Source organism: Chlamydomonas reinhardtii, chromosome 3 (genome assembly GCF_000002595.2).
Source record: "Chlamydomonas reinhardtii strain CC-503 cw92 mt+ chromosome 3, whole genome shotgun sequence".
In the NCBI taxonomy this organism is placed as follows: Eukaryota; Viridiplantae; Chlorophyta; class Chlorophyceae; order Chlamydomonadales; family Chlamydomonadaceae; genus Chlamydomonas; species Chlamydomonas reinhardtii.
The window spans coordinates 4,551,989-4,562,318 of NC_057006.1; the positions used below are offsets into that span (position 1 = coordinate 4,551,989).

Genomic DNA, 10,330 nt, shown 5'->3' on the forward strand with positions numbered 1-10,330 from the left:
CTGCGTTGACGGCCAGCAACAATCATTGGACATATACTCCAGCTACCTCAGAACGAATCTAAAGCTTAATGAACAGGGAGCGCGAGAGCGTAAAAGCGCGTTTGGCCCACAACCCGCTCTTTCGTTTTGCTGAGCACGCTCCATTCAGCAACAAATGAACATGTGGCGTGATCTGAGTTGAAGGGAATCGCGCCGGTCAAAGCGCGCCGACGAGCGCGCGACCATGGGGACGCCACGCCTGTGCGTGCCGGGGGGCCTGACCGTTTTGTTGGCCGGTGCCAGCCCCTGCGCGCGCGCGTACGCATCGTGCGCATGCTACGTTGCTACCCAAGGGGGGCATCAGTCCCTCGCCTGGGTCTTGCCATACTGTTTTAGTGGGGGCTTGGCTGCGCAAAACCCTAGCTGCGCCTCCCTCCACACGCGCCGCCGCTTCGCTGCCAGCGCTTCCGGTGGCGCTACAGGGGGCGATGACTCCTCCACCTCCACGTCAGCGGCCGCGATGCTGGATGACCTGGTCAACGGGGTCAACTATGAGCGCAGCGGCATCCCCGCAGCTGCCGGCACCTCTGCCTCCTCCCGCTTCGATCTGGGTCGGATGCACCGCCTGCTGGAGGCGCTGGGCAGCCCCCATCTGGCGCTCAAAGCCGTGCATGTGGCCGGCAGCAAAGGTGAGGACTCCGAACCCATACCATGCAAGGTCTCACTGTTTGGGAGCCGAAGGGTGCAGCTGTCCGGCTGGGGGCCAAGCTCTAGACGCGGCCGCCCGCCTGCCTGTTCAGGGCTTTCAGGGTCGAGTGTATGGGACCGCTGTGCCTCCCTCTGCCTGTCCAACGCGCGGCAACACACACACACACACACACACACACACATACACACACACCAGCTCCTTGCACATTTCAACCGCCCACCTGCTACCGCATGCCTGTACAACCACCTCCACACGCACGTACGCGGCCGTACCGCACGTGACCCGCTGCCGCCGCAGGCAAGGGCTCCACGGTCTCCATGCTGGCATCCTGCTTCGCCGCCGCCGGCTACCGCGCCGGTGTCTACACCTCGCCGCACCTGCTGGCGCTGGAGGAGCGGATAGCGTTGGCCATGCCGGGGGGCGCGGGCGGCCGGCGGCCGCGCCCCATCCCCGCCGACGACCTGGCGTTCCTGCTGCGGCGGCACGCCGACGCCATCCGGGCGCGGGTGGCGGCGGAGGGGCCGGGCGGGCCGGGCGCGCTGAGCCACTTCGAGCTGACCACGGCGATGGCGCTCAGGTGCGCGTGGCTGGGGGCTCGGGGCTTGGGCGGGCGCGGGCGCGTGTACGGTGTGTGTAAGGGGCGTGCGGGGCGACGGGAGGCGGGGGGCCAGGTGCGGGAGGACGGTGCTCGGGGCGCGGTGAGGAGCCGTCAGGGGGCGCGGGGGAAGGCGCGCCATGGTGTGGGTCGGCCGGGGCGCACTGGCATCCGTGGTGGTGCCGGCAATGCCGCCCGCCCCCCTTGTGCTCCGCTAGTTTCGCTTGGTGTCCACGCCACGCGCCCAACCACATGCCCACTTTGCCGCTCCGACGCTCCCCGCCGCTGCTGCTGCCCGCTGCTGCGGCCGCTGCTGCAGGTACTTTGCGGACTGCCGTGTGGACGTGGCGGTGGTGGAGACGGGGCTGGGCGGCGTCACGGACGCCACCAACGTCTTCCCGCCGCCCAACCTGCAGGCCGCAGTGATCACCGGGCTGGGTGAGCAGCGCTGTGGGGGTGGGGCCTGGGGGCTGGGGGTCCCGCAGGTGGCGCCGCCCCGGTTTCGTTGTCGCCCGTGTGACATGTGGCCTCAGGCCCCCACTCCCACTGCGTCCAACGCATACCCGGTGCTGCTGGCGTGCCAGCAACCACACAGCGATGTTGCGCTCTCAACACCCTCAATCCCGGCGCGCACACACGCAAACACATACACTGTCCTTCGTTCTTGCTTCCTCTTGCCTTCCCTTTAAACACGCACGAACACACACACACACACACACACACACACACACACACACACACACACACACACACACACACACACACAGGTCTGGAGCACGTGGAGGCGCTGGGCGGCAGCCTGCGCTCCATCGCCACTGCCAAGGCGGGCATCGCGCGGCCCGGCCGGCCGCTGGTGCTGGGGCCGCAGCCCTACCCGGAGGCGGCGGAGGTGCTGCGGGCGGAGGCGGCGCGGCTGGGCGCGGCGCCGGTGGTGCGCGCGGAGCAGTCGGTGGGTGGTGTGATGTGAGGGGGTGGTCTGGTGCGGATAATGCGATGTGGGTCAGGGGGAGGTGTTGCGCTGTGCGGGGTCGCTGTGGTGTGCGCGGCGGCGCAGGGTTGGGGCTGGGGATGGGCGGGCGCTGTCACGCGAGGGGCTTGGCGGTGGGGTTTCGGCACTCGGCAGGACTCAGGGCCGCGAGCACCTGCGTGGCCGGGTGCCGCCTCCGACGGGTGCTGCCGCCGGATGCCCTCCCTGATGCTACTGAAATCCAGCCGTGCCGCCGCACACCGCAGGTGCGGGTGCGCTCCCACGGCATGCTGCTGGACCCCTCGGCGCCGCCGGGCCGCCAGGCCGTGCGCGAGCGCCTCACGCTCGAGCTACTGCCGGAGCCCTCGAGCAACAGTAGCAACAGCGGCAGTAGCAGCGGCAGCGGTAGTGGCAGTAGCGGCCGGACGCTGGAGGTGACGGTGGGGCTGGTGGGACCGCACCAGGCCGCCAACGTGGCGACGGCGGTGGCGGCGGTGCGTGTGCTGCGGGGCCCGGCGGGCGGCGGCTGGGCGCTGCCGAACGAGGCGTTGGCGGAGGGGCTGGCGGCGGCGTACCTGCCGGGCAGGTTCCAGGTGCGGCGGGCGGGGTGGGGGAGTAGCAGTGTGCTTTCCAACATGACCGGGACCGGGACAGCGTGCGCAGGGAGTCACTTTTTCAAGCCCCCCCCCCCCGCCCTAGACCGCACTGCTTCTCGCCCCGCGCATTGCCGCAAACTCCCATCCTCCTCCTCCACCTCCTGCTCCTGCCCTTGCCGCCTCCTGCTCCCCTGGCCCCCCCCCCCTTGCCCCAGGTGCTCAAGCTGCCCGGCGCCGCGGGCCCCTACGTGGTGCTGGACGGCGCGCACACCGCCGACAGCGCCGCCGCCCTGGTGGCCAGCCTGCAGGCCGCATTCCCGCTGCAGCCCCAGGCGGGGCCCACACCGCCCGCGGCCGGCAGCAGCGGCAACACCAGCACAAGCACCAGCACTAGCACCAGTACCAGCAGTAGCACTAGCACTAGCACTAGCACTAGCAGCACCCCAAGTACTAGCAGCGGCGGCAGTAGCTGCCCTGTGGCGCTGGTGCTGGCCATGGCGGACGACAAGGACCACCGGGCGGTGGTGGGGGCGCTGCGGGGCCTGGCGCCCAAGGTGGCGGTGTTCACGTCCGTGCCCATCGCCGGCAGCTTCCGGAGGGCGGCGGCGCCGGGTGAGCCTGGGTTGCATGCTGTGGGAGAGGCCGAGGGGTGCGCATGCCGTGGGATGCTGTGCGGCAGACTGCTTTGGGGGCAAGGCCATAAGGCCTGTGGCCTTGGTGGTGGTAGAGTGCAGGGGGCCACTAGGACTCCCAAACCATTACATCCCAGCCCAAGCACTCGTTTTGACTCGCACGCGCTTGCCCACTGGCGCCCTCCTTTCCGGCCGGCCGGCTTCCCCCACCCGCTGGTCCTCTACAGGCACGCTGGCGGGCCACTGGCAGGCGGCGGCCATCCTGGCGCCACCCGGCAGCCGCCCCTTCCGCTGCCGCGAGCTGGTGCAGGCGTCCCTGGGCGCCGCCTTCGCCAAGGCGGCGGCGGAGCTGCGCGCCTGGCGCGTGCAGCTGCAGGGCGCTGGCGCGGGAAGCGGTGGGGCAGGAGGGGCAGGAGGCGGCGGCGGGGAGGTGGAGGCGGCGGCGCCTGCGGCGGCGCCTGCGGCGCCGCACCCGGGCGTGATCGTGGTGACGGGGTCGCTGCATGCGGTGGCGGAGGCGCACAAGCTGCCGGAGCTGGCGCCGCTGCTGATGGGATGATGCCGGGTGCTTGCACAGGGGCGCAGGGGGTTGGGTGGAATGCAGGTTGCGCGTTGTCCTGGGGTGCAGGCTGGCGTGCTGCAAGGGCTCACAGCGCGCCAGGACACCGCGCAACCCGTGTTTAGCGGGAGCTAGGTCGTGGGCAGTGTGGGGCGACGGGTGTGCCACAGCACCGGTGTGGAGGAGGCTGTTGACGGGTTGTGGTCATTGTGAGGGGCGGGGCTGTGGGGGTGGAGGCGGCTCCGCGGGCACTGTTTCATGAGAGTGAGTGGTGGCGAGAAAAGTGAGTTAATGAGTGAAGAGTGGCGTCGTGTTCGGACAGTGATCAGATGTTACAGTGAGGTTATGGACCTTGAATGTCAGGCGTTGGCTATTGGGCTTTGAAGACATTTAATCATTGCAGTTGCTCATTCATTGTGACCGTCATGCCGCCAAATGACAGCGGATGGCTCATCACACCAGCCGCAGCCACAGGAAATCCCACACATCCCTACCATGGCTGGACACTAGTTCTTCTAAACAACACCGTACCGCCGTGCACCTTCCAATCCTTATCCTTCCGTCCAACACAGTGCAGGCGTGACAACCCCTTGTGGTCGTCACAAGATCGTACCCATCGGACGCGCTCTCCAACAATCAAACACCGAGATCCTTAAAGCATCTGCGATCCACTCCGCACGTCTGTCCCGCTGCCCGCCGAGCCCGCTGAATCCGCTTTCCCGCAGGCTCCATGGGTCGAGAATCCTTCACCACGCCCGCCCAGCCTCCCTCCCTATCAACCCACTCCCCTACCCTGCCCCTTCCTCCCTACACACGCTCTCCAACCCACCTCACAGCCCCATTAAAATCCCACTCCCCTCCACCCCTCCACTCCCCTCCACCACCGCCTCCTCAGAAGCACTTGCGGTGCACAATGCCCGGCCCGTACTCGTTGTACTCCTCCGCCGTCACCCACTGGCTGGCGAAGCTGGCCAGCGAGGCCAGCACGCTGCCGCCGATCCACACCAGGAACTTGCGCTCCGGCGGCGCCACCACGCGCACGGTGCAGGCGGAGGGCGCCAGGGCCGTCAGCTCCTTGTGCAGGCGCGCCGCGATGCCCTGCGTCATGGTGGTGCCGCCGGACAACACCACGTTGTACAGCAGCTCCTTGCGCACGTCTGCGCGGCGAGGGTGGCGGGAATGGGGGTTGGGTGGGATGGGGGAGAGGGTTAAGGGGTGGTTGATTTGGGGGAAACGAGGGTTGAGGGAGCGAGGACAGCGGGGCCTGAGTCGGAGGGAGGCACCATAAGAGGGATGCTGTCGGGGGACACGGGGCTCGGAGGGGGGGGGTGTTTACCAGCCCCGCCTGTGCCCACGGGGCTGTGCGACTGGGGCCCGGGACTGCCCGCCGGCCCCCTCTCACCGATGTCGCATGCGGACACGGCGTCGTGCAGCATGGTGTGGATGCCTTCGCCCTTCTCGTGACCCAGCGGCGAGGGGTCGAACAGCAGCTCCGCGCACCTGTGTGTGTGTGTGTGTGTGTGTGTGTGTGTGTGTGTGTTAAAGAGCACAAGGAAAACATTACGGGTAGGACAGTGTATGCGATGCAGAATTACGGCCGCGGATGTGTGTGTGTGTGTGTGTGTGTGTGTGTGGGCGTGTGTGGGTGGGGGAAGGACAGCAGCAGCGGGGCAGGTCGTCAGGCTCGAGTTGAGAGGCTGCCGACTACTGTGACATGTACGGCACATGCGGCAGGGCGGGCCGCTGACACCCGCCTGCCGCCCCCGCCCCACTATCCTGCCCCCGCTACCCCGCGCGCCCCCTCCACGCACCTGAACCGCTCCTCCCCCACCGCGATGCTCTGCCCATCCGGCAGCGTGTAGTCCTTGCTGACCACACTGCTGCTGCGCGCCGTGGCCAGCTCCGTGTCGTAGTCCAGAGCCACGTACGACAGCCGCTCCTGCAGGGGGTTGGGTGGTGGTGGTGGAAATGGGGGGTTATGTGCCCGGGCCCAAAGAGGAATTCCCATCATCAGGAGAGGGCGGGGTGAGGGGAGGAGGGAGAGCGGGTGAGGGACGGGCGAGATGTGATAGTCCGGCTTCCAGGCACGTGATGTGGTAAGGTATAAGGTGCCGTGCGTTGTGTGTCGGACCGGCTGAGTCACATCCGCCGAACCGCTGCAGCCGCCGCCCGCACCGCCCTGCCGCCGCCCGCACCGCCCTGCCACGCCCCCACCGCCCTCGCTGCCGCCCTGCCACGCCCCCACGCACCTTGATGTCCCGCACGATCTCCATCTCGGCACTGTTGGTCAGCCGTGTGCCGGCCTCGGTGAGCAGGCGCGACAGGTACTGCGTCATGTCGCGACCCGCCACGTCCAGCCGCTTCACGGCGTGAGGCATGGAGAAACCTGCAGGCGGGTGCGCGGGGCGGGCGTGTGTGGTAGGAAAGCGTGCAGGGGAGGATATGTGTGATGCAGGGCGATGAGGCGATCCCCCAGCTCCCCCTTCCACCTGGGGCGCACACACACACACACACACTCACTCACCCTCGTACACGGGCACGGCGTGGCTGACTCCGTCGCCGATGTCCAGCACCACTCCGGTGGTGCGGCCGGAGGCGTACAGGGACAGCACGGCCTGGATGGCCACGTACATGGCGGGCACACGGAACGTCTCCATCATGATCTCCGTGGCGCGCTCCCTGTTGGGGGGAGGAGGGGGAGAAGGGGGGAAGCGGGAGGGGGAGGGGAAAGGGGGAGGGGGAAGATGTGAGTAGATAAGGTAGGGGGGAAAAGGTGGGTGGGTGGGGGGCTTGGTGTGTGGTGGCGTGAGGCAGGGCGTGGATGGGGGCTGGATGAAGTGGGGTGGGGTAGTCCAAAGCTCAACGGAGCCCTAACCTCGAATATCCCCGCCGCATCCCCTCCTCCCAACCGCGGCCCTCCCCTCCTCCTCCTCCTCCTCCCCTTTCCGCACCTGTTCTGCTTGGGGTTTCGCGGCGCCTCCGTGAGCATGACGGGCCGCTCGGAGGTGTCCACCCGCAGCTGGTCCTCAAAGGTGTGGCGCCAGATGGCCTCCATGTCGTCCCAGTTGGTCACCACGCCGTGCTCGATGGGGTGCGACAGGCTCAGCACGCCGCGCTTGGCCTGCGCCTCCTCGCCCACGTACAGCTGCTTGGCGGCCATGCCCACCTGAGCGGCATGGGAGAGGGGGGGAGGGGGGAGGGGAGGGGGGGCAGGGGGAGGAGGGGGAGGGAGGGGCTGGGGGTGAGGGAGGGGGCGGGGGGATGAGGAGTGGATGTGGACCAGGGCCTAGGTAGGGCTGCAGAGGGCGGGCTAGGTGGTGCGGCTGGTGCACATGCTCGCAAGCAAGTCAGAGACATACACTAAAAGTGCGGCGAACGCCACGCCCTAACGCACCATGGCCATGCTGTGGCGCGGCCGACCCGTCACGCTGGCAAACATGACTCGGGGCGCGTCCTCGCCGCAGAAGCCCGCCTTCACCACACCGGAGCCATTATCTGGAGAGTAAAATACAGCACACATGCACAAAGCAATGGAGTTGGGCTTCAGGGATTGTGCTGGTTCGTTTGGCAGTAAACGTGCGGATGGATGGGTCGGCGGTCAAAGCGAGTCCCAGGCCCCAACCGCCTCACCGCAAACAATGGCAGTATCAGTGTCTGGAAGGCCGGAAGTCATTTTGGTCTGCGCTGTTATTACGAGCCAGCGACGGGGAAAGCGTCTCCGCGTTTACTTGCGATGCTTGCACGTCGAACGCCGAAAACACGAGTCACTGCTGTTTTGTAAAGCCGGTAAATGATAAACGCGATTAATCTTGCACAAGTTGTCGACTCCTGACCTGTCGCCCGCAGTAATATTGGGTCAAATAATCCGGGGCCCGGGCCCTGTCGTAGCGGGGTCGTTGGGCCCGAACTGTCGGGCCCCTGATACCGGCGCCAGCGCAACAGTTAATACGCTGGGCCCTCGACTTCAACTTCCATACACAAACCATGCTCCATCATACTTATGCGGGCCCCTCACATGGCGTGCGCCTGGCTTGTCGCCTGACGGGCTCCACCCGCCCCTCCACTGCTTCATCGCTTCTGACCGCGTCACCGCTTCAACTCTCTTACGAACATGATGCGGTGTAATGGGACGCTTCCAAGCGACGGTCCTGTAGTGAGTACCCCCCCCCCGCTCCCTTTTGCGGTTACGGCTCAGCCCCGCAGCCCAGCCTCCCAGGCGGCCGCCAGCGCTGCAGCCGGCGTGTCCCTGATATCCAAATGCCGCAGTGCCGGCAGCGCTCGCCGCAACTCTGCCAGTGCCGCCGCCCCCGCCACCCCCGCCCCAACCTCCCCCTGACCGCCTGCGTCCCCAGCTTCTCTACACGCCTCCTGGCCCGCTAGTTGCTGCCACCGCCCTGGCTGGTGCGGCTGTAGCGCCAGCGGCGGCGGCAGTAGCTGCAGCTGGACATTGCCGCTGACGTCCAAGCTGGTCAGGCCCGCCAGCCGCCCGCCTGCTACAGCCGGCGGCAGCGCCGCCAGCCCGCAGCGGCCCAGCCCCAGGTGCTGCAGCCTGCTACAGCCCTCCAGCAGCTCAAAGCCGCGGTCGCCTGCGTTTGGGGGCAATGGGGTGAGGGGGTGGAGGGGGGGGAGGCAGCGGAGACGGCGGTGGCAGTGGCGATGTGGAAATGGTGGTGGTGGTGGAGGACGTGTATGACACGGTTATGGCGGTCAGGTTTGGTGTTGGTGGCGCTGTCGATGGCGGACGGTAAGGCGCAGGCAGGGCAGGCAGCTTGGCGCTTTGGGGTTGTGGCACTGGGCGGACACAAAAAAGTAGCTGCCTATAAGGCGACAAGGTGCAGGATGCAAACACACGCACATGCACGCACGCACAAGCGCACACCGGCGGCGCACCTGACTCGCGCAGGTATCTCAGCACCGACGCGCGCAGGCGACCCATGCAACCTAAGGGAGGCCGCACGCCGCGCCGCCGCCGCCCGCCTCCCCCCTCGTACTCGTCCTCGTCGTCTTCGTCCTCATCCGAGGGGGCGGGGAGGGCATGGTCGCCCAGGGGGTTACCCGCCAGCTCCAGGGTTTCGAGCCGTGTCAGCCTGCGCGTGCCGAAGCCACGGGGCAACGCTGGCTAAGCACACAGTGTGACAGCAGCGGAGATGCACGGGCTTGGGCGTCTATCCATGCCCGATACCCATACACGTAGATGGTGTCTAGCTTATCCTTGTCTACTCAATATGCACCACGCGCACACACACACGCACACGCACACATGTAAACACACACGCACACATGTAAACACACACACACACACACACACACACACACACACACACACACACACACATACACACACACCTGGATATGGCGTAGGGCAGCGCCAGTATGCCGCAGTCCTGCAGCCGCAGCACCTCCAGACCCAACACCCCGCTGCAGCCGCCGCCACCGCCACTGCCGCCATCAGCGCTGCCGCCACCAGCGCCACCGGCCTCAGGACAGGCATCGCCGCCCTCAGCCGCAGCAGTAGCATTACCATCGGCTGCGCCCCACGTGCTACTGCCAGCGCCGCCGCCACCAGCGCCGCGTGCTGCAGCAGCCGCCGCCGCCGCCGCCGCCAGCGGGTCCTCCCACGGCACCCCCTGGTCGCCGCCGCCGCTCCACGACTGCGCAAACCCACACGCCACCACCCCCTCCGCCCCCGCGCCGTGCACATCCGCCCCCGCCGCCCGTGTCGCCTGCTCCCACCCCCACGCCCAGCCTCCTCCCTCCCGCCCCTGCCCCTCCCTCCTCCCCTCCTTCCTCCCCTTCTCCCGCTCCTGCTGCGGCGGCCACCACGCATCCAGGCTTACCGCCGCCTCGCCCTCGCCCAGCGGGCACCCGTCCAGGCTCAGCAGCCGCAGCCGCCGCAGCCCTGCTAGGGCGGGCTCGGGCATGAGCCTCAGGCCGCAGCGCACCAGCTCCAGCTCACTCAGGCGGCCCAGGCGGGCGGGCAGCCAGGAGGGCAGGCGGCGCAGAGCCAGGTGGCCGGTCAGCCGCAGCGCCTGAGGGGGTGGGGGTGGGGGGCGGTGCGGGGTAGGGTGGTGGGGGGTGGCGGGGGTGGTGGGGGTGCGGAGTGGTGGTGGGGGGTGGCGGGGGTGGTGGGGGTGCGGAGTGGTGGTGGGGGTGCGGAGTGGTGGCGGGGGTGGTGCGCCCTGCCCTCACAGCCGCCCTGACCTTCGGTGCGGACGTGGCCACCCCACCCACTGCTGCCGCGCCATAGCGTACGGCATGCCGACAGTCCTTACTCACTGGTGGTCCCTACTGGA

General features: G+C 67.9%; 3 protein-coding genes across 3 annotated transcripts in view; 1 reads left to right on the forward strand and 2 right to left on the reverse strand.

The window, feature by feature from the left end:
* Positions 1-61: 61 nt before the first annotated feature.
* On the forward strand, positions 62-4,333 carry CHLRE_03g176800v5 (uncharacterized protein). Its single transcript, XM_043060974.1, has 7 exons — positions 62-668; positions 986-1,265; positions 1,603-1,721; positions 2,051-2,232; positions 2,517-2,843; positions 3,062-3,458; positions 3,706-4,333. The coding sequence occupies exons 1-7, from the start codon at positions 500-502 to the stop codon at positions 4,035-4,037; spliced, it is 1,806 nt and encodes a 601-aa protein (XP_042926103.1). The 5' UTR covers positions 62-499; the 3' UTR covers positions 4,038-4,333.
* A 24-nt stretch (positions 4,334-4,357) lies between these two features.
* Positions 4,358-7,901, reverse strand: CHLRE_03g176833v5 (uncharacterized protein). The gene is made up of 8 exons (XM_001703214.2): positions 7,668-7,901; positions 7,432-7,532; positions 6,989-7,203; positions 6,562-6,716; positions 6,287-6,423; positions 5,849-5,976; positions 5,440-5,537; positions 4,358-5,194 (listed from the first exon to the last, which is right to left on the reverse strand). Exons 1-8 carry the CDS (start codon positions 7,708-7,710, stop codon positions 4,929-4,931), a joined length of 1,143 nt encoding a protein of 380 aa, XP_001703266.1. The 5' UTR covers positions 7,711-7,901; the 3' UTR covers positions 4,358-4,928.
* Positions 7,902-7,975: 74 nt separating this feature from the next.
* Positions 7,976-10,330, reverse strand: part of CHLRE_03g176866v5 (uncharacterized protein) — a 13,626-nt gene continuing 11,271 nt past the window's right edge. Inside the window, exons 4-7 of the mRNA XM_043060975.1 lie at positions 9,875-10,066; positions 9,384-9,688; positions 8,928-9,124; positions 7,976-8,623 (exon numbers count right to left, since the gene is read on the reverse strand). Of these exons, the coding sequence (XP_042926104.1) occupies positions 8,229-8,623; positions 8,928-9,124; positions 9,384-9,688; positions 9,875-10,066 (1,089 nt within the window). The 3' untranslated portion in view covers positions 7,976-8,228. The remainder of the gene's footprint in view (positions 8,624-8,927; positions 9,125-9,383; positions 9,689-9,874; positions 10,067-10,330) is intronic.

Bases quoted from the DNA above. Each gene is read 5' to 3' on its own strand.
- CHLRE_03g176800v5 (XM_043060974.1), top strand. From the start codon at position 500: ATGCTGGATGACCTGGTCAACGGGGTCAACTATGAGCGCAGCGGCATC. The intron at 2,233-2,516 runs GTGGGTGGTGTG...CGCACACCGCAG, and splicing joins TGGTGCGCGCGGAGCAGTCG to GTGCGGGTGCGCTCCCACGG. The intron at 2,844-3,061 runs GTGCGGCGGGCG...CCCTTGCCCCAG, and splicing joins ACCTGCCGGGCAGGTTCCAG to GTGCTCAAGCTGCCCGGCGC.
- CHLRE_03g176833v5 (XM_001703214.2), bottom strand. From the start codon at position 7,710: ATGACTTCCGGCCTTCCAGACACTGATACTGCCATTGTTTGCG. The intron at 7,204-7,431 runs GTGCGTTAGGGC...CATGCCGCTCAG, and splicing joins CGCGCCACAGCATGGCCATG to GTGGGCATGGCCGCCAAGCA. The intron at 6,424-6,561 runs GTGAGTGAGTGT...ACCCGCCTGCAG, and splicing joins CGCCGTGCCCGTGTACGAGG to GTTTCTCCATGCCTCACGCC.